This window comes from Equus quagga, chromosome 15 (assembly GCF_021613505.1).
Source record: "Equus quagga isolate Etosha38 chromosome 15, UCLA_HA_Equagga_1.0, whole genome shotgun sequence".
Lineage (NCBI taxonomy): Eukaryota > Metazoa > Chordata > Mammalia > Perissodactyla > Equidae > Equus > Equus quagga.
In genome coordinates, this window is record NC_060281.1 from 92,298,469 (window position 1) to 92,323,462 (window position 24,994).

The 24,994-nt window shown below is 57.3% G+C and overlaps 1 protein-coding gene across 5 annotated transcripts in view; it reads right to left on the reverse strand.

Annotated features, from left to right (window-relative positions):
* BCR (BCR activator of RhoGEF and GTPase) overlaps positions 1–24,994 on the reverse strand; it is a 123,418-nt gene that overhangs the window by 20,228 nt on the left and 78,196 nt on the right. For 4 of the 5 annotated variants that reach the window (XM_046638908.1, XM_046638907.1, XM_046638906.1 and 1 more), the window contains exons 6-15: positions 22,538–22,598; positions 21,243–21,295; positions 19,372–19,512; positions 10,220–10,341; positions 8,989–9,157; positions 7,777–7,896; positions 6,769–6,844; positions 5,226–5,330; positions 4,347–4,421; positions 1,632–1,729 (exon numbers count right to left, since the gene is read on the reverse strand). In XM_046638908.1, coding sequence (XP_046494864.1) covers positions 1,632–1,729; positions 4,347–4,421; positions 5,226–5,330; positions 6,769–6,844; positions 7,777–7,896; positions 8,989–9,157; positions 10,220–10,341; positions 19,372–19,512; positions 21,243–21,295; positions 22,538–22,598 — 1,020 coding nt within the window. The remainder of the gene's footprint in view (positions 1–1,631; positions 1,730–4,346; positions 4,422–5,225; positions 5,331–6,768; positions 6,845–7,776; positions 7,897–8,988; positions 9,158–10,219; positions 10,342–19,371; positions 19,513–21,242; positions 21,296–22,537; positions 22,599–24,994) is intronic. The other variant, XM_046638909.1, reaches the window with a different exon arrangement.

The following is a 24,994-nucleotide window of genomic DNA, read 5'->3' on the forward strand; positions in this document are numbered from 1 at the left end:
ACACCATGGCCCAGCCTGGATGCTTCCAGAGCTCTGAATGCCTCTCAAACCTAAACTCCTTAAGCCAGCATCTCAAAGGGTAGTCCCCACGCCAAGCGCATCAGAATTTAGGGGTGCTGGCTACAAATGCAGCTATTCTATGGACTTCGGGTGATAACGATGTGTCCACGTAGGTTCCCTGATCGTGACAAATGTCCCACTCTGGTGTGTTGATGGTGGAGGAGGCTGTGGCAGGGGTGGGGTGGGTATATGGGAAATCTCTGTCCTTTCTGCTCAATTTTGCTGTGGACTTAAAGCTACTCTACAAATAAAGTCTACTTGAAAGGAAAAATAATCGATCCTGGGAGGTGATACAGGAGAGAGGGGCCCTCGGAGGAGAGCACTGCTGCAGCAGGCGTTCAAGGTGCCCGCTGTGGGGTGTGTGAACTCTCTCCTCCATCTCCCGAAGGCGGCTTCAGGAAGTTCTCCATTTCCCATCAATGCTTCTGCCGGCATGGGTTCTTGGTGGGGAAATGGAGGAGGGTGGAGGGGGGAAAAAAGCAGATATTTCTGAGCCTGAATGAGGGTGGGGAGGGTACGTGTGCCAGGAACACGTAAGACCCCCTGGATAACCCCTAGGTACAGCGAGGGTGGCTGCCAAGCGACCCACTGCTCTGGAATCCTCCACACCTCGGTTTCTGGAGCCTCCACTGCTGGCTCACATCTGAACCCTTTGTGTGCTGTCTAGAACCCTCTCTCATTGCCTCTGTGGAGTCACACCCCCTCGCTCTCTGCAAAGCCTTCTTCCGTGGCTCTACCTGGCTCTGATCCCTCCTTGTCACAGCAGCCATTAGCCCCTTCTGCAGAGACGCCCAGGCTGGACAATGAGGTAATTCTATCGGCTCCCATGTCCCAGTCCTCCTGAGGCAGCAAGTCTAACGATGAGAGTGGCAGATGCCAAGAAAGGAGACGCAGGGGCACCAGGCAGCCCTGTGGGTCGTAGCTTCCTCCTCTGCAGGGGAGCAGGCAGGTGGCAGCTCTCTGAAGCCTGGCTACCTCCACCCACATCCTTAAGCATGAGGCCTTTGAGGGCTGCAGCTGCTCCAGATGCTGAGAGATGGCATCCTCTCGGATCTGGGGGCTTCATCAGGACCGGCTGCTCTACAGTCATTCCCCTGATCCCAAAGGCTCAAGGCAAGAGGTAAGCAGGTCACACAGAGCTCTCCAAGGTGGAGCAAGAGAGCAGCAGACTCCACAGACCCAACACCCCGGGACAAACCAAAGGACCCTCGGCCCAGTGAGACCCAGGGAGCCAGCCTGCGGCCCTACCCAGGCCCCGCTTCCAGAGAAGTGGGAGAGCCCCAGGCTTCCAGAAACAGAGAGTGCCAGGTCATTCCAGCTTTGGAAAAAACGCTAAGGAAATCTACTAAGTAAACACCAAGTTTCTTTGTGAGGGGGAGGGAGGGGACAGGCTTCTCAGGAACTCGGAGATAAAATCTCTCAGATGGCTCCGCCTCCCCCAGGAGATTCCCGGAATGCTGGGGGTATTGCCTCCAGGGGAAGCAGTGGGGGGGGGGTGGGGGGGTGGCGGCAGACTATCTGTGGACAAGTGGACAACGTCCTGGCCAGACTCTCGGGAAGCAGGGCCTCACCTCGTTCCAGTTTGGCTCAGCTGTGTCCCTGTAGACGCGTGTCTTGGCTTTATTCACGAAATACCCAAAGGAATCCACCTCCAGGGTGCAGTACAGGTCTGCGGAGGGCGACAGGAGAGCGTGACCCTGCTTTCCACATTACCCGAATTTTCTACAGGAGCAGGCGTTATTTTCAATATCAGAAAAAAGGGCATTAGTTTTCTTTTTTAAATAAGACAGCAAACGAGGCCAGCAAGAGCACCAGCCCTCACACAGCAAGCCGGCTCAGGAGTGCAGCTGGGAGCTGGCGTCTCTCAGAGCGTTCGCTCCCTGGGTCCCAGGCGAAACCTGCCTAACGCCCTTATGTGAGCAGGCCCCTGTGGCTGGCGGGCTGGGCAGAGGGGAATGGGCCATCACCACCAGGGGGACAAGCACCCCAGAGAAAAGCTGGGGGTTGCGCAGGGGAGGAACCTACAAGCTGTGCAGACATCGGTAAGAGTTTTACAGGTAAAGAGTTGGGGCAAAGGGGCTGCAGGCCAGAGCAGGGAACTGAAGGCAGTTCAGTGCTGGGAGAGTCGTGGGCACAGAGGGAGAGAGGGGGGCCGAGGCTGGCAGGAGGGACCAGGGAGGGGGCCACCACCAGGGGTGGACAGAGGGCGTGGCAGGTGGCCAGAGATGATAAACTCCATGGACAGAGAAAGGCATCTCACTGACAGGAAGAGCAGTTTCTAGCCTGGCCACCGGGTGGAGGGTGGCGCCCTTCCCTGGGACAGGACGTAAAATAAGAGGAATAAATTTGGGGGCCACAAGTGACAGGTTTAGGTTCAGTTTGGGGATGTGGAGCTTAGAGTGTGATGTTGAGACAAATGGAGAGGTAAGAGAGGGAGGCCAGGAGACAGAAGTGGGGATTAAGAGGCAGTTCCAGCGTCATCTGCGTTGTTGATGGAAGGGCCCCCGGGAATAGGAAGGCGGGAGCTTACGCAGCAAGGGAGGAAGGCCCAGATGGAACCCCGGAAACACAAGCATGGACAGGGCAGCCCGAGAGACAGGGGCCCAGCAGAACAATTACACATGTGCTACAGCCTTATGGAGGTATAATTTGCATACCATACAATCCATCCATGGCAACTTTGAGGCCTTTCAGTAAATTTAAACACTTGTGCCAGCAGCCCCACCATTGTTGCAGGACACTGTGCTCACCCCAAAAAGTCCTCTTGGGGTCACTTGCAGTCAAGCCTCCTCCCATCAGAATCCCAGACAACCACCAACAGGCTTTCTGTCTCCGTATTTTGCCTTTTCTAGAAATTTCACACACGTGGAAATACAGTATGTAGTCTTTCGCATCTGGCGTCTTTTGCTCAGCATAATTTTTCGAGGTTCATCCATGTTGTTGCCTGTATCGGGAGCTCACTTTTCTTTAAGGCCGAACAGTGTTCCACTGCATGGATGAACCGTTTTGTTTATTGTTCGTTCCAAGTCTTCTGTGGACATATTTTTCATTTCTCTTGAGTAAATACTTATGAGTGGGGTTGCTAGGTCATACGGGAGGGGTGTTTAACTTTTTTTTTTTTGAGGAAGATTAGCCCTGAGCTAACATCTGCCATCAATCCTGCTCTTTTTGCTGAAGAAGACTGGCCCTGAGCTAACATCCATGCCCATCTTCCTCTACTTTATATGTGGGATGCCTGCCACAGCATGGCTTGCTGAGGGGTGCCATGTCTGCACCCAGGATCCGAACCAATGAACCCTGGGCCACCAAAGCAGATCGTGGGCACTTAACCGTTGCACCACTGGGCCGACCCCAGTGTTTAACTTTTGAAGAAACTGTGAAACTCTCTCAGGGTGGCTGCACCGCTTTACATTTCCACCAGCCATGTCTGAGGGTTCCAGTTTCTTCACATCCTGGCCAACATTCGTCACTGAGCACTTTTTGATTATCACCGTCCCAGTGTGTATGATATGAAGTGGTATCTCACTGTGCTTTTCATTTACGTCTCCCTACGAAGACGAACAGCGTTTCGTGTGCTCATGAGCGATCTGTATTTCTTTGGTGAAGTGTCTCCCCAAATCTTTTGCTCATTATTTATTTGGGTTGTCTTCGTACTGAGGTGTAAGAGTTCTCTATATATCCTGGATACGAGTTTCTCAACATATACATGGTTTGTAAGTATCTTCTCCTATTCTGTGGCCTGCTGGGGATTTCTTGTTTTGTAGTAACAGTGGGAAAGGTCAGCAGGACGGGGCCTGCCCCATGTCCTCCCACGAGGGACCCTGAGAGCTTGTGTGTGCTGCACCTGGACTGAAATTCGACCAGCCCTCACAGCTCTGACAGTAGGGGCCCCCTCAGAGGGGAGAGAGGAAAAGGGTATCCATTGAGCTCATCAGAGCAGCCAAATCTACTGTGCTGATTGGGGTCAAGGTGCTGCTGCCCACGGCCCTCCGGGCTTGGAACCCAGGCTGCCTGTTCTGCCGGTAGCAAACTCCAGCCCCTGCGATTATCGGACCCGCCTGCAGAGGGCAGCTCACCAGCTCAAAGGACTGAGACCGGCATGGGAAAGGGCAGGATGCACTCCAGGAAAACAACTCCATATCCCGTGGGTGGCAGGCATCAACCAATACAGGCACCTTACAGAGGTCCAGGGTCAAAGGCTCCTGATGGTAATTTGAGCCGGCCCTGGTTCCCCACACCCTCCAGCTCAGTGTCCTGACACCTTCCTCTCCAAACCAGCCACTTACTTGAACTCTGCTTAAAGCCGGTGGCGGAGTGGACGATAACATTCAGGAAGCCGCAGAGCCCCGGAGATTCGTCATCTGTGCAAGAGACCAGAGAGCTGAGCGTCTGTCCTCCTGGGAGATGGAGGCAGCAGACAGGCCTGCTTCAAAATCAACACTCAAGAGGCACCGCACGGCTGCTATTTGCTCAGCAGGGGGCAAGATGTCACAAGCCAGAAACACATTCACGGTGGCCTCTGTCTCGGGGACCTTAGGATGGAGCTGGGCTCATGACACAGGCAGACCAGTGACCAAGAGGACACGTGATAGGGTTCCCAGGACAGGAGAGGGGTCAGGGTAGCACATGACATGGATGGTGTGTGCATGAGCGTGCACAAGAACATACCTGTGTGACTGAGTGTGCATGAGTGTGTGCAAAAGTGAATAAAAATGCAGCACAACCAAAGGTGTGGGCGGGAAGCACCGGACTGAGGGGAGGGCTGAGCACAGGGGGCTGGACCTGACTCAGAGCACAGGGTGTTTGAGGAGTGTCTCGTGACCAGGGACAGAACTTAGCATCTTCTCAACCACTCAGCGGAGGCAACCCAGGAGAGGCCACCCCTAACCCATCCCATCGATTCCCAGGAGAGGCCACCCCTGACCCGATCCGTCCACTCCCGGGAGAGGCCACCCCTGACCCGACCCATCCACTCCCAGGAGTGGCCAACCCTGACCTATGCCATCCACTCCTGGGAGAGGCCACCCCTGACCCGTCCTGTCCACTCCTGGGAGAGGCCAGCAGGCCCTAAGCAGCACACACATTCCTTTGGAATGAAAAGCCACTGGTTCCAAGGACAGTGGTAACAGCAGAAAGGGACAGTGGTCCCCTGGAGGACAGCCCACCTTCTTTGTTGATGGTCAGCGGAATGCAGTGGACAGTCTGAAGTTTGACACACGAGTTGGTTAGCATCTGCAGCTCCACGGATGTCAGGGAGAAGCTTTTGAAACCTGAAAGGGTGGAACACAGGGGCACCAACCGGCCAGTCTGCACGGCTCCTCAGACCTAGGACACCCAGGGGGCATTCTCTGACCCACCGGGCCCTCATCACACCTTGGTGAGAAGGCACAGCAGGGGCGGTGGTGGCTCAGGATGGGGCAATCTGCTCCCAGGGGAGAAGCTGGTAATCCGAAGAGCAAGGCATGGCCCCAAAGGGGCCAGGCTGGGCTCAGAGGGAGGGAGGAATCTTAGCATTGCTCTTATAAACACAGGAGTCGACCTGCCACCTCGGCAGAGCCACAAGGCAGTTCTGAGGGCGACCCGGAGCATGTTCCTGTGGGGTCCCCCCAGCAGACCCCTAGCACAGCTCTGCCCCCTATTCTGCTAACACAGGCCCCTATGTCTCCACCAGGTGAGGAAAAGGGGCTTATTTCTGGAACAACACTGAGCAGGGAACAGATGCTGCTATGCTGCAAATGGCTGGGTCCCTTGGTCATAACAGGAGACCCTGGGACGTGGGCAGAGCCACAGGTACTGCCATCAGAGCTGCCAGGAGTGCCTCGTCCCCCGGATGCAGGGGCACTTTGGCTGAAGATGTGGCCCAACACAGGCATGAATGACAAGCCCCGTGGGATGGGACCTCAGGACAGGACAGAGGCAGTGGAGCCCCCGACCCACTTGGGACACAGTGCTTAGCCCGGCGCCCCCTGCAAGAGGAACAGGGCACACAGGGCGCCTGTGGGGACCTCTCAGCAAGGGTGGCTCAGGAAGCCCAAACCACACAGCTGAGGGGCAGAGGAGGGCACCAGGCAGCTGCAGGCCCAGGACTTGGGGTTCCCACCCCTGAAGGCCACTAGGCAGGACAGGGGCAGCGCTGAGCTGAGGAGAAGGAAAGAACTGCGAACAGAGGGAGGTGGCCAGAGAAGGGCTGTCCCAGAGCGGAGTGAGTGTGGTGTCCCGAGAGTGGGAGGGCCGGTCACTTATATAGGGGAGTGGGGCCAGCACAGTGTGGCTGCCTAGCCGAGGGTCCCCTTGGATCAGCACCTGCTGGTGTGTGAGGAAGGCCTGGGGGCAGGGTGGGGGGGGAGGGCTATGTGTGTGGCAGGCCCAAGGGGTGCAGGGGGCCCCAGGGGCAGGCAGAGGTCAGGGTAGGGAGGTTCAAGAGGCAGGCGAGGAATTCAGGGAAGGCTGGGGGGAGGAGAGAGGTTCACAGGGGAGGTCAAAGGGCACGTCCCCCAGATGCGGGGGACAGCAGAGGGCATGGGGCTCTACCAGGACGGCTCCTCTCCAATTTATTTTCTAAATTAGAGCTCCAGATAACATCTTACTTGGATAAAAGAGTCCCACAGCCCAGCCCCTTGGAAGAGGAAAGTCTGAAACCATAGGAATTGATGACACTCCAGCCCTGATGCTCCCAAGCCGAGTCCTCTCCATGCAGAGGCCACTTACACTTCTTCTGCTGCTCCCGGATGTTCTCCCTCCACTCGGCGCGCTCGTAGTCGGATGAAATCAGGAATGTGTAACTCTGGGGAGCGGGGAGAACACACCCCAGTTATCTCCGGCCCAGCCAACTTGGCGTCCAGCAGGCCCAGGGCGCTGTTCCTCGTCTGTCCCCGTGCAGTCCTGCGGCGCACCCCTCCAAGGCAGAACACCTCTGTGCTGCCAGCAGCAGCCTCCTGGCCAGGTATGTTCACAGCACGGCTTGTTCCTGCTGGCACTCTCTGCCCTTCCTGCCAGCTGGGCTTCGGGCCACAGCTCCTATGCCCTGTGCAGGCTGGCCTCGGGCACAAGTCCCCTACCTGGATGGCCTGGGTCAGGGCATGATGTGTCAGGGCTTAGGGCCATGGAGGAAGTTACCAGGTGGGACCTGCACAGGTGAGGGCTGACGCCTCCAGACCACCTGCGTCCAACCCACACGCCCTGAGCCGTGACCCAGAGCCGAGGGTCCTGCAGAGCCCAGCAGCACGGTGACACACATACACAGGCTGTGTGATGCCCATGGCATGGGCATGGGACAGGCCCAGGCTACAGATGGCAGCAGGAGCCAGACTCAGGAGAGGTCCCCGGAGAGCAAGCCCTTACCAAGGGCCAGGGCTGCACAAACCCGCGAGTTTCCCTGCTGGCCCTACTTAGACACCGTGTAGTCTCTGCCACCCACTAGCTGTGGGGCAGAGCCAGCTGCCACTCAACCTGGCGGCTACACAGCCTGAAGAACCAGGCAGAGAGGCCCGTGTGCCTGTGTGCCACGCTGGACGAGCCTCTCTCAGTGCAGAATGCCCTCCAGAGGACGCGGGCTGCCACTGCAAAGGCCACACAATAGTTGGGGACCACAGCCACCACATGGGCAGGCTGGCAGGTCTTGGCTGTAGCACAGAGGGATTCCAGACGGATAGGAGCCAGGAGGGTCTGCCTCGGGGAGTAGAGAGAGGGCCGGTGGAGTAGAGCAAGGGCACTCACCTTGCCGTTACGGCTGTGCACCCTGAAGGCCATGCTGGGAGACATGAGCAGGAGCAGTGACTCCTGCTCCGACAGCTTCTTCTTCAGCCTCTCGATGGCCTTGCTGCCCTTGTTCGCTCTCTGCGGAGAGAGGCCGCAAGGTCGCGTTTCCACTCTAGGGCCCAGCGCTACCTGTTCCCACTCAGCCCGTCCCCACAGCCCTGGATGCACAGCCTGCAGAGGGCAGGAACCCTGGCTGGTGCTCAGCATGGAGCAGGGCCTCGGTCAGCCACGCTGGCTACAGGGTCAGGCCCAGCGCAGGCTGCTGGACGTGCTCGGTCATCCTTTCTTGAAGCAATTACGTCCTTCCTCTCACGGGGGCAGACAGGAGAGTCCTTTATAAACCTCCCTTCTTTTAATTTCTCCAAACTTGGACACTGTCCAGGGGGCCTTTGTGACTGTGAGGACCCCCCCGTCCTGGATCTGACCACATTTTAGCATCAACCTCCAGAAGTGTTTGTCAGGGTCTTGATGGAGGGCCTGATGCATCCCCAGGGGCTGCCCTGTGCTGTGTGCCTCCCCGTCGCAGCCCTCTACCCCGGGAAGGAGACGGCACCGCCTGCCGCTAGAGGAAGGCACGACGGGGATGAGTGCAGTGACAGCCCCGCTTCCCCTCTGCCTCGGGACACTCTGCCATGGAGCCCACAGGCCTGTCCAGACAGACCTAAGAAAAACAACCTGGAGTTTGCGTGGTCTTGGAGCTCCCCGCACTCTCCTCGACTGCTGGTGTGCGGTGCAGCAGGCCGCGCAGGTGGGTGAGGGCTGAGGAGGGGCCCTGTCCTGCCGAGGCCCAATTTTCTAAGGACCCAATTTTCTAAGGATCTGTGGTCTCCAGATTGCACCTGCTCTGGCCTGGGCTGACCCTACAGGTGAGGGGCTCATCCTCACCGTTTCTAGTCTTCTAAACCTCTCCAGAAACAACCAGGGGCCTGTCTGGGGCAGTCCAGAACACCTGCAGGGGCTGCTCCCCCACCTGGGACTTGGTCCCCATCAGGGCAACCCCACCCCATCTCCTGGCTCCAAGTCTGACAGGGATGCCCAGTACTCTGAAGGCTCACAGGGATCCCCGAAGAGGGGCCAGACACTCGGCAGAGCTTGTCCACCAGCCTGTGTGCGAGGCGTGCTGCCCACTCACTGCAGAGCCCGGCCTCACTTACACGGAGCCGGCCCCACCTTCTCTCTCTGGATGTCACTCTTGATCTGCGAGATCTTGATCTTCATGGCCTCCAGCTCCTCATCCAGCACCAGCGGGATGTTGGGCGCTGCCTCCGACTCGTCCACCGTCTGGAAACTGAGATCCGTGAGCGGGATGTACCACTTGCAGTCGTACTGCTGGGTTTTGCTGGGGGGAGAAGGAGCACACTGATACATCGACTGCCTTCCTTTGCTGACCTCACTGCTTTCAAAAGCCAGAGAACCCTAAGTTTGTGGCCATGCACAGTTTACCTGGCCTTAAAACCCAGCTCATGGTCCATGTGACAGGCTGGCATGAGGCCACCGGCAGACACTGGCGACCCAGCCTCAGTGACCCCTGGGAACAAGCACTCCACACACATGACTCAGGCCAAAGGGGTCTGACAAGCCCTGATCCACACTATCCTGTGCTGACCATGGCGGCGGCTCACAGGCTTCTGATATGGGAGCACATGGAGACTGCCAGTGACAGTCAGGACGTGACTGCGGTCACCCCCGGGACTGCAGATGGGACCAGTGTAATCCCCTGCCTTGACAGAAGAGAAACCGAGGCTCTAGTCTGAGTTGACTGATTAAACTTGCTCAGCACGGCAATGGCAGAATGGGGGAAGAGCCCGGGCCTGGTTCTTCCCAGTGTGACCTTCTTTTCTGCACTCCAGCCTGTGCAATCTGGGTGGTCTGATCACTGGGAGGAGGGAGTGTTGGGGGGGCCTGCAGGCCTATGCTGAGAATAACTTAGAAGCTATCACCAGGCTTGGGGAAACAAAGTTCGGTGCTCATCTTGTGATGTCTGCCATGGGCAAGGGAGGGGTGGCCGCCCTCTATCTATCCTCCCCACCAAACCCCCTGAATTGCGCCAGACCCTGTAGCCCTGGACCTGTCTCTCGCTCTTCCTGGACAGGTCACCACATGAGAGTCCTCCAATAGTTCATCAAGTCATAGGTTTCCCCTTCACTGTAGGAGTTAACAGCTGGGTCACTAACCCTGACCCAGGATGTCTCCAGGTTGTTAATGATGACCTCTGACCTTGAGCCTGGCATCATGTCCAGCTGGAAACAATGTAGCTTAAAGAGAGTGACCTGGCCAGAGTTATTGTTGGCTGAAATCGAAAGGAATAAAAACCTAGGCTTCCTCCATATATGAAACTGACCCTGTGTCCCTCAGAGAAACCGTCCCCTCCTGGCAGGACGAGGTCCGCGTGGTCACTCACCCTCCGCTCTGCTTCTTGAGCTTGGTGCAGAGAAGCAGGTCGGTGAACAGGAAGACGTGGCGCAGCTTGCGGGCCCCCTCCACCAGCTCCACCATGAAGCTGTCCTTCAGCAGCTGCCGGTGCTGCGGGCGGGCGGAACAGGGCTCTCGTCAGGGCTCGGTCCAGATCAGGCCTGTGGGCCTTGGCTCCCCACTCCGACCCTCAGACCCACTGTCCAAGCGTTCCCTCCATCTCCTCAGCCTGCAAACACGCACGCCACACACATTCCTCTGTGTTTCCTCCTGTGTGCTCGGCCTGTGAAGAGCGCGAGCGGACGGGGTACTGGCTACCGGGCTGGAGGCCGGGGAGGGTGTGTTACAGCCAAATCAGTGGTCTGCTGTGAAAATGACGGTGCGAGAACCCCCCTAAGCAGGGCCCATGCCTCCCCAGGACAAGCACTGGAGACCCAGAATGGGCAAGAGGCCAGCCATGTAAAAGGAGGGGACAGTCACACTCAGGCCCGCGGCAACCGTGGCGAGGAGAGCTTGGTGTTCTGGGCATGGACTGGGCAGTGACTGTAGAGGAGGTGGGCCTGGAGCACTCCGAGAAGGGGGCAGCCTGGCGGTCATGGTGAGGTCAGGGCTTGGTTCGGGGGGCAGAGGGAAGCCAGGCGGGGGGCCCATAGCTGGGACCCTGCATTCTAGTGCTCCTGAGTCCAGTGCCCACCGATGGGCAGGGTTCCACAAGGGGTTACACCTCTGATGCCCACTCAGACACCTGCACCCTGAGGTAGGCAGCTTGAGCCAAGGAACAGACTCCAAGGCAGCCTTCCCCGGGCCCACCAGACCCAGACTGAGCAGGGGAACGGGAGGCACTAGCCCCAAGCTAGCCCTGTGCCTCTGCACTTGGGTGCTTCATCTGAAAGCCAAGGGACGGTCCCGCTGGCTCCAGGGGTTGCTGAATGGGCACATGGAAGCAAGTTGTAATTCATCTGACAAACAGGCCTGGCATCTTATCCGAGTCAGTGCCGTGCTATGACAAGGACACAGGGACAGAATGAGAGGCTGACATGGTGAGCCTCCCCATGCACGGTCTTGGCGTGCCGCACAAGCACATGGCCTGACCATCTGATGTAATCCCCACAACACCTTGCAGGCCAGTCCACATGCCCATTTCACAGACGAGAAACCTGAGCCTCAGAGAGGTCCATGAGCTGTCCCACGCAACACAGTGAATGAGCAGGCAGTGATGCTCAGCGGTCTGCCCTCAGAGCTCACAAGCCCAGGGGAGAGAGACCAAGTGCTTAGCGGGCACCCGGCAAGCCTGCCCTCAGGGAAGGCCCCCCGGAGAGGGTGACTCCCTGCCCCTCACTGTGATGGCCAGGGAAGGGTCCGAGGCTCAGGTACATACACCAGAGTGGGCAAAGAGCCACAGCATCTCCCCAGTAGGAGGCACGCTCGTCCCCATTTCCTCAAGCCCTCGGCAGGTCTGTGTACCCGGCTCTGCCACCAACTGCAGCCTGAGAGTCTTCTCGGGGAACCCCGGCCGCCCTGAACGCTCTCATACTCTGCAGTAGCTGGGGGCAGCAGGGCCCCTCAGAAGCAAGTGCAGCCTGAGCTGGGCCCCTTAGCACTCCTGGGCGCCAAGGCTGCACGTCACTGTCATACACAGCTTGGTGCACAATGGCCAGCCAGCCCCTGGCTCAGGGGAGCTGATGACTTAAGAGCAGCTGGTGTCTACAAGACCATAAGTGGAAGGGCTGGAAGGCTGCCGGTGTGCCAAGGCCCTGACTCATCGTCACTCACCCTCAGCCAGCCTGCCCTGGGCAGATGGCCTGCTTGGCACTGGCACCCAGAGGAAGCAAGAAAGTACGTGCACCTGGAAATACACGGCTGGAGACCTCGGGGCAGGCCTGACTGTGTGGGGAGAAGGTCAGGGAAGGGTCCTGAGACACTGAGGTCCTCGAGGAATGAATGGATGGATGCGTCCTCAGCAGGCACATAGCTGAGGGTCTTCCAGCCCAGGAGGCGGAGACCAAGAGATGTCTGTGAGAGCTGGAAACATGGGGAGACGGCCCTCCTTTCTCCAAAGAGGCTGAGCTTCTGGCCATGACCAGCAGAGGGCCCCCTCCGCCCAGCTCAGAAGTGGACTCATCCCTCTGCTGGCAGGTCAGAAATGCCCAGACAGAGACCCAAGCACTGAACATCCCCTAGTCCCCAGCTGGCCCACCCTCTGTCCCTGTCAGGTCCTGCCCCTCACAGGCTCATCTGAAGTCCTACCACCTTCATCTCCACGAGGTCACCAAGCGTTACCCTGGCACTTGTGGTAGCCCACACACCTGCCCTGCCACGGTGAGAGGACACAGGGCCCCCCGGGACTGGGACTGCAGCCCTGGGAGGCTCTGACGGCAGACTCAGTCACCTGGCTCCTCCCCACGCACCCCTGCCTGTGCAGACCCTCATCTTTCTTAGAGATGTCCCAAAGCTGTGAGCGCCCTGACACTTTCTAGCCAGTGTCACCACCCCTGCTGTGTCCCAGTCACACGAGGAACGTGAGAGTCAGTGCATGTCACTGCCAGCTCCTTGCAGTGCAGGTGGTGGACAGCAGTGGCTGTCCTCTGAGTGTAAGGCTCTTTCACCACGAGCTCTCCCATTGTGTCACAGTTGCCCTCCCTCCCGAGGAGGAGCTGGGTTTGCTGCTGAACCCCAAGTCCACCCTGGGGTCTTGCAGGACGCCCAAACACAAAACATCCAGCAAGTGGGCAGGAGGGGCCTCCCAGCCCCAGGTAAACAGGGCCCCCAACCGCAACACTGGCAAATCCATGAGGGAGCCTGGACCCTGGCAGGGTGTGTCTATCCACACCCCCAGCCCTCCAGGCCTGGGGCACAGATTCTCAAGGCTGGTGGTCCCACCCTGACCCACAGTCTTGGCCCCGACCCCTGGGCACAGGCTTCCTTCGTGGCTCAGGAGGTTGGCTGGCCGGGGCCTGGGGTCAGCCCTGCTCAGAGCCCAGACTGAAGCCCAGGAGGAGGAAGGATCCTGCTGCTGAAACAGCACCTAGTGAAAACCAGCAACAAATCCATCTCTGCACAGACACCGTTTCAGGAAAGAGGAGAGCGGCTAAGGGTAGATGATCCAGAGGAGGACAGACAGACGAAAAGAAGAGGCAGTGAATGGAGGTCCAAGAGCGAGTCTGCGCAAGGCCTCGTGAGGGGCTGCCCTCCCAGTGAGTGAGGTATCTGGAGAGGCTGCCGGACCCTGACGCCCGGGCAACAGCACCCCTGCCACAGGTAGAGCCCATCCAGAGCCTCCCCAGGAAGAGTCACATCGTTACGGGCTGACTGCCTGTGTCCCCCCAAGTTCCGATGTTGAAGCCCACTCTCAGCCCTGACGCTATCTGCACGCAGGCCCTTCTGGCGATTAGGTTTAGATGAGGTCATGAGGGTGGAACCCCGTGATGGGACTGGTGCCCCTAGAAGAAGAGGAAGCCACAGACCTCTCTCTCCGCACGCAGGCAGCGAGGAGAGGCCACATGAGCACAGGGTGAGAAGACGGTCATCTGCAGCCAGGAGGCAGGCCCTTGGCAGAACCTGAGCACGCGGCACCCTGGTCTCCAAGTTCCGCCCTCCAGAACCAGGAGACATGAACGGCTGCTGTTTAAGCCCCTCAACCAGTGGCATTTTACAGCAGCCCAAACAGACTAAGACACGCACACAAAGACCCCAGAAACTGTGGTTCCACGGTGGGTGCTGAAAAGCTTCCTCAGGCACAGACACTGGAGTGTGATGATAAACAAATCAGCAGGGCCTTGCCAGGTGAGACCAGGAAGTCACGAAGGATGGCTCAGGTTGAGGCTGAGAGAAGAAGGAAGGTGGCTGAGGCCAAGACCAAGGTGGAGGCATCAGCTGCCGGTCACGGGTGGGCCCTGGCTTTGCTCTAAGCATGGGCTAGATTCGGCACCATCTAGCCCTGGAGGAGGCCAGCAGCCCCAGCCCCCACTCCCCTGCCCCCAGAGCAAGGCCTGCACCCCAGGAGAGCTGGCCGAGAGTGGTGGCCTGGCTGATGCTCCCACTGGAGCAGTCCTGGGTGTGAGGTGACTTGGTGGGTTCTGGAGGTTCAGAGGTGGAAGAATGAGGGTCCCCAACCAGGCCCCACATACCTGCAGCCAAGCATGATGCTGAGGGTCTTGCCCGTCCCTCCCTCCCTCCCTCTTGCCTGTTCTCAAGCTCTCAGCACCTGGCTACTTGGCCTCCTGGCAGAGCAAACTTCCACTCCCTGGTTCCCAAGAAAGTCTCTCGTTTCCCATGCCTTGGAGAGACACATCACAAGACAACACATCAGGGAGAGGCAGTTAAAGAGCATGAGGTGGCCCAGAAGGGACCTGCAGGGTGCAGGATGGGGTGGGCCTGGGAAGCACACTGCCAATTCACAGCAGTAACATTCACTGAGCCCTTTCTAGGCGCTGGGCCCCGTGCGGAGAGGGCGTTACACGAAACATCTCATCTTACTGGGCAGAACCGTCACCGGCAGGAGGATCCCACTCCACGGAGAAGGAAAGGCTGAGAGAAGTGAGAATCTGGAAGAATCAGAACCTGGGCCCAGAGAGGTCGAGAAGCCAAGCTCCACCTGCAAATATTTACGAAGGGCCAAGAAAAAGCCTAGATGCGGGGCACTGGCCACCCTCATGGCTTCAGTCTTTCTGACTTCCACCTGCCAAGGCTTCCTTCAGCGTCTTACTGGGGACTCAGAAGGTAGACCTAATGGACCCCAGATGGTGGACATCTTTGAAACAGTGAACATCACATGCTCTAGGCCCACCCCCATCCCACAGTTGAGCAAGCTGGTATCTGGTGAGGCTGGGGACCCCAGTCCCTGCCCTGTCTTCACTCCCACCAGAGTCTGGACCCTGCAATGCTAATCCTCAAACCGAAAGGCCGCCTGTCTCCTCCACGTGAACCTCACCACCTCTCAGCCTCAGCCTGGCAGCAGTGACACTTCTCAGCAGTTTCTGTTCAGTCTGTCTGCCTGCCTTCTTCTTCTATGAGGGGCCTCCAGAATCGCCAGCAAAGAATGGCTCCCAGATATGGCTGGCTCTTGGGAAACAAAATATACAAACAGGATTATCCTGTTCGCCTCCGAGCCTGAGCTGGGGATTCTATGCAGCACAAAGCACACAGCTTGGAGCAGACAGACAGGAAGCCACGTGGGGAACTCGCCCAGCAGTGGGGATCTGGGCATCTAACTGCAAAGTCAATTCAGCTAAATGAACGAGCACCCACCCACAAGCCCACAGGACCCAGGCCTGGCAGGAAAATGTGCCTGCAGGATTCCTTGAGAGGTTCCTGAGAGGCTGAGGAGGGTGTCCTCATGGGCAGCACGTGCTGCTCACAGCCCACAGAGGAGCCAGGGCCAGGATGCTGCCGGTCACAGTTCAGTGTCAGGGAGCCACCTGTAACACTGTCCAAAGCCACTCTTCTGGAGCTGTGGGAATTGGCTGCAGAGGATGATGAAATTATAGGAGCCACAGTGGGGGGTGGGGGTCGGGGGCTGTTGGCCCTGCCCAGGGCCCACACCCGGGCCTCTCCACAACACCCTAACCCAGGGTGAGCAGGTGGGGACGTGCCACCTCCCAGGAGGCCAGCAGCGACTGTGGAACGCCTACAAATGCCCAGGCCAATGGAGGCGCCCGTCCTCTCCCTATCAAACTGCCAGGGGAGCTAGAAACGGAGCCCCCCTCCTCTGCCCCCCAGTTCTCCCAGGAGGAGAAGCAGGGTATGTGGCTCCACCCAATGCCTAAGACTTGGGTAGTGTGCCCAGGCAAAAGGAGCACATCCTGCTCCTACAACCACCTACCTCCAGGCAGCTCTCTATGCAGAGACAAGAGGAGGGGTGGACAGTCCTGTCAGATGGTGGGGGGTGAGAGGGACCCAAATCATAACATACCTGGGAGTACACGCAAGTGTCAGGAGACACCTGGCCTCACATCTTGGTTTAGCTACTTAGTGGCTATGTGACCATGGGCAAGTCACTCAAACAACCTGAGCCATGGTCTCCTCACCCGTGAAATGGGAACATCTCTGAACTCACGGAGTTGTCAGGAGAACTCAGAAGCACAGATCCTCTCTCCCTTTGGAAATTTGATATTCAATGTTAGACACCAAATTTAGAGATGGGCACATGGAAAAAATAGGTATCTTCCAAGTCAGCCCCTCCGCAGCTGTAAACTGTAAGAGGAAGCAGCCTACAGCTCACACCCTTCTGGAGACCTGTACATTCTCTCCCGGCTGCTGATGCAGAAGGCGCTCTGGCCACCTCCAACACAGATAGTGTCCACACGGGGGAGTCATCGCCCCTCGCTTTCATACAGTCCCTCCCAGCTCGTAAACCTTTTCAGCCTCACAACGACCCGGTGGAGAGGCCCCATGCCCTGAGTCACTGCTCTCAGAGAGTATGGACACCCTGCAAAGAAAAAGGGTGTCACCAAATCAATACTGCTGGTAAGCAGTGGGTAGGACGGAACCTGGGTTGGGGACTACCCGTCTGGCATCCTTTATATTGCATCAGGGACTGCAAATCAGCTTGGGCAGCCTGGAAGGGTATGCTGAGGAGGAAGCTCAGGCTGTCAGTGCCTGATTGATCAGTGACGTCTGCCCCTGGAACAGCCAGCAGGTGGGGACACAAGTGCGGGTATCCGTCTGTCATCCTGGTCTAGCCGCCACCTCCCTTACCCTGTACCAGATGGACAAGTCTGAATGAAGGCTTGTGCAAGTCACGCTCACGACCTTTCAGAGGTCAACGGCCCTCCTCCCCCACTACAGCTGAGGTACCCGTCATCCCTCTCCCTGAGCAAATATCACTGAGGCCAAGAAGGCCAGATGCTGGCGGGAGGTGGGCTGGGCACAGATAAAAGCGCCTGCCCTTGTGAAGCGCCTAGCCCCTACACGCTTCCTGCTCGGTCGCCCTGAGACCCCGACTGTGGGGCCGCACGGAAGGAGGCCTGTGATGACAGACATAGGGACAAGGGCCAGGCTGCCAACTCCTAGGCAACATCTGATTTTCCTCCATTCCCTAAGGCAGCTGCCTCCAACGATCGGAAGATCAAGAAGGCGTCTCTCTCCAGGGATCCTAAACGGCAGTCGGAGACATACCATAGGAAAAGCCAAGGGGAAAAGAACTCACAATTTGCTTCCCAGGAGGTCAGCGCTCTCGTTACAGAACAGCCGGCAAAAGAGAAAGAGCAGGCATCCCAGGAGGAAGGGTGAGTTGGGTACGAACCCACTGGGTATAAAGAGTCTTGGCAGAAGCAAACCTCACATCCGGTTAGGTCTGGGTGAACTGCCGACAAGGAGGCCAAAGCTTTGCTCTCCTTCAGTGTCCCTGAGCCAGGGGTGGGGTGGGCCAGGGCCCTGTGGCTGCTCCAGGAATCGAGATCTGAACCCCATCTCTCGCAGGTTCCAGCCATCAGACAACCGGGTGTGGAGCCCCTGGAGGTGCTGGGAGCCCACTCCTGTCTTCAGCGAGCTCAGAGACTGCTGAGGAGCTAACACAGACGGCCAGGACTGCTCCTGTTTGCCAGCCGGTGGGGTTCTTTCCACAAATTGTGCCCCTTTGGGTGCCCTGGCACTCAGTGTGGTGGGGCCGCATTCCCACCCTGCTGTAGAGATGAAGAACAGGCCAGGGAGGAGAAGCAGTGTGGTCCAGGCTGCCTGCTGTGTGAGCCTACAGTGATGCTGTGGTCTGATCACGGAGTCGGCCTGGCTCTAGGGCCTGGACAAACCCAGAGAGCCGAGTGGAGGCGACAGCTCCCTCCTACACAGCCCCTCCTGAGCCAGCCCAGCAGAAGAAACTTGACCAAACCTCTCACACACGGTCAAGCCTGACAAGACTCTGGGCACGTGGGAGCTTCCCACTCAGCACTCAGGGTACCACTTCCCGAAGAGGTGTACAGAGGACGGGGCCGGAAGCGGCCTGCCTGCCAGCCCAGGGGGGGAGAGAAACAAACCCCGATGCTGGGCAGATCCGCCCTCAGTGCAGAGCACCTGGCAAACGAACTGGAAGAAAGAGGAGGAAGCGGCTCTCAGGGGCAGCTCCAGTCAGGTTCACTACCAGCCCGTGTCCTGCCCAGTCATTCAGCTTGGCCCCTGCATGAGACCCCAGAGGCCGCCTGCCAGCACCCGTCGCCTTGGTGCTGCTTCCGACAAGAGATGTTTATGCTAGATGCCGGCTCCCCTACTGGGACACCTCTGCTGTCTCACTACATGCTGCCTGGCACCACGGCACCTGCTGGCTCCACGCTGGGCCCCTCCCAGGCAGAGTCAGAGGCCACCGGGCCGGGTCAGCGTGTTCTGAGCCCCTTTGTTCTGCACTCTTTAATCAATGACATACAGGGAGATGAAGCCCAGGGATGGCTGTCAGTGAGGTGGCAGGGGAGGTGGGGGAGGAGAACCTTCCTGGCTGAAGACACTGAGCCCACGTTCGAGCCCTCCTCCTGGCACAAATACAAGCCACACACACCTCCCCTTCTTTCCCCTTTTAAATCCTTAAATCTAGTGACAACGGTCTTTTTAAAAAAATTTTTTTTTGAGGAAGATTAGCCCTGAGCTAACATCCGCTGCCAATCCTCCTGTTTTGCTGAGGAAGACTGGCCCTGAGCTAACATCTGTGCCCATCTTCCTCTACTTTATATGTGGGACACCTGCCACAGCGTGGCTTGACAAATAGGGTGCAGATCTGAGGCCGGGACCCGAACCGGCGAACCCTGGGCCACCGAAGCAGAACGTGTGAAAGTAACCACTGTGCCCCTGGGCTGGCCCTCGACAACTGTCTTTTAATGCAAGAACCCTCAGAAGGAACTAAGTGCTTCCAGGCAGACAAAATGCCATTCTCCTCACTGGGGACCTCGCACTGGCAAGGGTTTGGGAACAAAAGGGGTGCCCTGGACATAACCCACCATGATGGAAAGAAGTGGCTAAGTGAGGCACACACCCCGGGAACTCCAGCCTGATGCCCTACACACAGGACTGGGTTTCACCCAGCCAGGATCAAGGACCCCAAAAGGGAACGTGTTTCCTGTGTTACTGTCCAGGGACAGTCTGCTAAGGACCACAGAGGGGCCCTGAGTCCCATGGTGCAGACAGACTGCGCAAACCCAGACCACCCCTGGCCACACTCACCTCTCCCTTCTTCACCGTCATGGACTGCCGGCGGGGTGTGATCTCCTCGTTGATGCTGGACAGGAAGTTCTGCGAGATGCGGAGGGCATCTTGCAGCAGCGGGTGGTCGGGGTGGCTGCAAGGAGTGTGCTTCAGCAGGTCCTGCCCAGGAGAAAGGACTGGAGTTAGATGGAGCAGGCCCTGGGATCCACCACAGTGTGCGAACCGCAGACACACACTGGGCGTAACCCAGGGCCACCAGCTCCCCAAGTGTCACCACCACCTCTCGCGACCACCTGCGCTTGGGGCTTTTCAGACAGTGCTTATACAAGTGCCATTCTGGAAGCAGGTCCTAATGGCACTCCAACAAGCCCATGCTCATTGCACACTGCAGAAGCGGCTCCCGTTCCAAGGCTCTAGGGCAGGCTTTCTCCACCTCAGCACCGGCGACATTCTGGGCTGGATAATTCTTTGAGGGGCGGGCTGTCCTGTGCACTCTGGGATGTTTAGCACCATCCCGGCCTCTACCCACTAGATGCCAGTAGCACCTCCTCGTCTGCAGTTGTGACCATCAAAACTGTCTCCAGACATTGCAGCATGTCCCCTAGGGGGCAGTATGGGTCTCAGTCCAGGACCAGGGGTCCATGCAAGAACAGGGGAAAGCCCTGGGCCTTCCTGGCTCCCCCTCCTTTAGATAAGAGTCTGAGCCTCTTTGGAATGGAGATGGGAATACTGACTCTGTCTCTACTAGGAACGCATGTAATTCGTGCTCAAGGTCAATAGCTCCCTGGTTCAGAGAAACAAAATCCCCTTAGCTCCCGAATCCTATCTACAGAGAATCTGGAGAGACAAAACAAGTGCAGAAGAAGGCTCTTGTGTTGGGCGTCACAGGTCAGCCCCCCGCAACTGCTCCTGGGCAGCTCAGGCTTCTCTCTGCCAGGATGCTCGGGTATGCAGGCCTGGGCTAATCACGGTGAGGGGACAGGATAGAGGGTCTGTGGGACTCCAATGGGTCACCCACAAGAGCCTTCCAAACCGCAAATTCCACCTCATCTCCCTCCATCCAATAACTCTTAATTGGAGGATGGTAAGAAATTATGAAACATCCATTCGATGGAATGCTATGCAGCTTAAAAAAGAACAAGGCAGAGCTGTTTGGGCCAAAGTGGGACAATCTCTGTGGTATGATGTTAAGGGGAAAAAAGGCAAGGTGTGGAATGATATGTACATCATGACACCTTCTGTGTGCTAAAAAAGATGTTCACGTGTGCGGCACGCGCATAAAGAATCCTTGTGGTGGCGGCTCCTTTGTGGGGAGGAAGCAGGAAAGGAAACGAAAACTTCACACACTTCTGCGACTTGGTTGTAAATTAAGAAACAATATGCATGTACAACCTGCTCTAAATACATATGAACAGAGCCACCTGGGCATGAAGATTTTTGGGGCCATTTTTGTTTTCTGGTTTTGCTTCTCAGTATGAAGCCAAGCCCTTCAGTGACTCCTCACTGCCTTCAGGGGCAGCCCCACCGAGGCAGGGCCTCCCCATGCGCCCTTTCCCCAGGCTGGGAGGCAGTGGTCACTCCTTTGGGCTGGAAGGCACCTGCTGTCCATGTCCCCAGCTTGATAGTGAGGCCCTTTCCATGTGGGATGCCATGCTCTCTCCCTGTGCCCACCCCTACAAGAGCACCCAGGACAACTGGAGAGGCTGCTCTGTTCCCCTCTCCATCATCCGTGAGCCCCTGGGTGGCAGAGGCACCCAATTCTGCATCCTTAATAAAGGTGTGTGGCAGAAAAGGGAGCAGGTGGGCAAAACTGACAGACACCAGCGTCAGCCCTAGTACAGCAGAAGCCAAGAACCCCAGGGTGAGAAGGTCAGGGTGGAGCGACTCACATGCAGGACCAGTGTGCTGCGCGTCACCCGGTCCACAGGCTTGTAGAGCAGGGCTGTGGAGAGATGGGCAGTGAGAGATGGCCCCGCATGGAATAAGCACTCAGACCATCCGCCTGCCCTCCATCACTGCAAGTGCTGGGGCGGAGGGAGCAGCCCCAACCTCCACATCCCCTGGGAACTCCCACCTCTTCAATGACAAGGGCAGACACAGGGCACCCGGAAGGCCGAGCTGCTGGTCAGAACCCAAGCCTGCTGACTCAGTGACAACTGCTGAGGGCTAAGCCCCTCTTCTTGGGGTTGGGGAGCCTGCCAGCACTCCAGTGAGGACAGGCTGGCGAGGGTCCCAACCCTGGCAGGAGACCTGCTCTCTGGCCCAGAGGGTCCCCCAAGAGTAGACTAGCACACTGCTCTCTATGTCCATCTCTGCATCATTTAAAGGCCTGATTCTGAGAACGGCAGGGACCGACTCAGGTACTGACACAGCCCTCAGATTTACAAGTGTTTGTGGACACCTGCACTCCAGTGACACAGGAGCCCCAGCCAGCCTTGGCCGCCCCACTTCTCTGTGACGATGGTGAGCTGGGCCCATGAGGGGCACAGACGCTTAGATGTGTTGACACAGGACAGGTGCATTTCCTCAAGTGACGCCCAGGACTAGTGCAGGGCGTGCACTGTTACCCCATTCTACAGACAGGGAAACTGAGGCTGAGTGCATGGTGAAGCTCTGGGCACTGGAGCCATGTCTGCCATTCTCTGGGAGTATAACTGTTCACACTACCTAACAGCCGGAAGTGAGAAGGGACCTATCATCCCGGGTCCCACTGTCTGCCTCGAGGGAGGAGGGTGAGCAGCAGGCCCGGGAGCCTGACAACTCCAGCTTCCCCCTTGCCTGGACACTTAGGACCTGTGTTCTATGCGGGTTACCTATGCTCTAAACCCGATTTGTCATCTGAAGAAAAGGGAAAATAAAATCTTCCTTACAGGGTCGTTGAGGACAAAGCGATGACATTTTAGATGCCCGGAGTGGCTGGTCTGTGGGTGTTTGCTAGCCCTTACCATTCTTCCTGGTTGCCACTGTTGGTGGCAGGCTGGTGCTGACTGCATCTGTCCCCACCCACCATGCCCGGCGCTGCACCTTCCTCGTCCCTGCTCTCACTACGGGACGTCTACAGCGGCAAAGCCACCAGAGGGTGACCCGACTGGGCACCGTGTTTGCTTTTCCACCAAATGCCCCAACTGCTCGCAGCAGCCTCCCCTACATGGGGCACGAAATGGCCTTGGCATGGAGAACTCACTTTCTAAAGAGTTCTTGGTCGTCTGGTCCTTGGCATCCTTGTTGCTTCTGGCTCTCAAGTTCTGCAAACGAAAAAGCACATTTTCATCCGGGATGACTGAACCAGCTTTGAAGTGGCAGGAAGTTTCACGGTCAGGAACCTTCAACAGAAATCTCACCCTTCTCTCACCACAAAGAACTCCAGATGTGGCAAACCTCAGGGGCGAGTCCTGGATGCTACATGTGGTTCACTCAGGACAGTTTCTCAACCTCAGCACCGTTGACATTTGGGGCTGGAAATTCTGATTGTGGGGGCCTGTCTTGTGCACCATAGCATGATGAGCAGCATCTCTGGCCTCTACCTACAGGTGTGGCAGCACCCCCGCCTCCTGCTGTGACAATCAAAAATCCCCAGGCGTTGCTAAGTGTCTCTTGGGGACAAAAATCATCCCTGGTTGAGAGCTTCTGACATAGATAGTCCTGCAAACCGAGGCAAACCACAGTGCCCTTCACAAATGCACAGAACTGCTTTCTTGGAGCAGTTAAACAGCGTGCAGGCAGCTGGTGGGTTGGAAGAGCATCGCCTTTGGAGATGGCCAGGGGAGGGCGGACACCACTGAGACCCACAATCCAATTCCACCTTCACCCCACCCTCTCCCAACTTTGCAAATGTACTTGCTAACAAATGAGGTGCTAAGATTCCTGGGAGAACAGCAGAGTTTTTTAGTGGGTAGGTCCTGTTTCGACACAACTGCCCCCGAAGGCCTCACTGATGTGGTCCAAGGTACCAGGAGAAACAAGGATAAAAGATCCCTGTGTGCCTGAAATCGTCTCTGGAAAGAAGCTGGGGTTCATCCCAGGCTTCTGAACAAGAACAGCACTGGGATGGGAAGGGGTTCAGAGCTCACTGAAAAAGACTGTTTTAAGCTCACTGGGGCCAAACCCCACAATGCACTTTGGTACCTTCCCTGAGTTCAACGCCCCTCACGATGATTATTCCTCCATACGTCTGCCCCAGCAGTGCCAGAACAGTGTGAGGGGGTGTGAGGGGGTGTGGGGGCTAAACAGGAGGCCATGTAAAAATCAGATGCCATGCTCTCATGAGCCTGGGAAATAGCCAAGGGCCCTGGACAGTGCAGTGTACACAAGCATCTCGGAGCTCAGGGAAGTCCTGCCTCAAGAAAACTTACAAATTTGCTTTAACCCCACGTTTCTCAAACCCAGCCTGACTCCAGAAGCCCTTTCCAAAAAAGTCCTCTTATCTATCCTCTGGGAGCTAATGTCCCAAGGAACCCAGCTCAGGCAACTGTGGTCTAACAGCGTGCTGCCACACACCCATTTCTCAGGACTGGTCCAGGAGAAGATGACCAACCACCCCCCCACCCTCCCTGTCCTTGGAGGCAATCATCCAGGCCCCATGCCTGAGCTCTGACCCCCCAGAATGCAACCCCCAACACCTCTACACGGCCTGTTGCTTCTGTTTCTTTTGGCTTCATTTTGCTTTGTCTAGGTGGCTCCAATTTCTCTGGGTCTTTTTTGAAACGTGGATGGAGAATCAAAGTGGAAACCGCCTGACGGTACAAGCTTCACAGAGGACCAGCTTCTGTCGGGCCCCAGACGCCATCCCACTCCCTCCATCCTGGCCATGGCTCAGATTCCCACTTGCGCGTGGTCAGTGGGACCATGTGACCCGAGTGGCGTCCTACCATTGCTTTCTCCCTCCTCTGTAGAAACCTGTCCAGTTAGACTTGAACTTGACCCCATTTAACCATAACCTGCTCCTAAAGGATTAGGTCTCCAATTTGTCAAGGTCACTCAGGATTCTGGGCCAACATTCCAGCTGTTAGGGGTCTGGGGTTTGCTAACTGAATGAGCTAAATAAAGGAATGGATTGAATGCTCCAGGCGAAGCAGGGCAGCTGGGAGGGAAGTCTGGAGCCAGCCCGGAGCTGTGGGTGCATGTAGCCTGTTACCAGCAGGCAGGGAGTGGGGCGCCCCACTGGCTCTGGAGGAACAGCGTGGCACATGTTACCACCACGGGAGACAATCACCGCCAGGCCCCACAATGCCCTGGTTCCCATGCTAAATTACAAAATGGCATAATGCCCTGGGAACAAAGCCAGGTATGACAGTTGGGGTGTGACTCTCTCCTAGCAAGAGGGACCCGACTCACTCCCTATTTCTACTTTGCATTTCTCTTGCTAATGCTGATTTCTCACACGAAGTCCTGCCACCCAGAATCCTTGCTTGGTAGGGGAAGACAAGTCAGAACTCCCAGGGGCCAGAGATATCAAAAGTGACTACAGGCCCAGAAAGAGAAAAATGTCACCCATTGCCATGGGGGGCAGAAACAGGATGGGGAAGGGCAGGGAGAACTCCCATCTGGAGCCTGGGGTGGGTGCTGCAGGTTCCCTCCCCAGCATGGCCACCAGCCCCCTGCAACGGCCGGCTTATCCTCTCTGTATCTGAGGGGCTCTTTC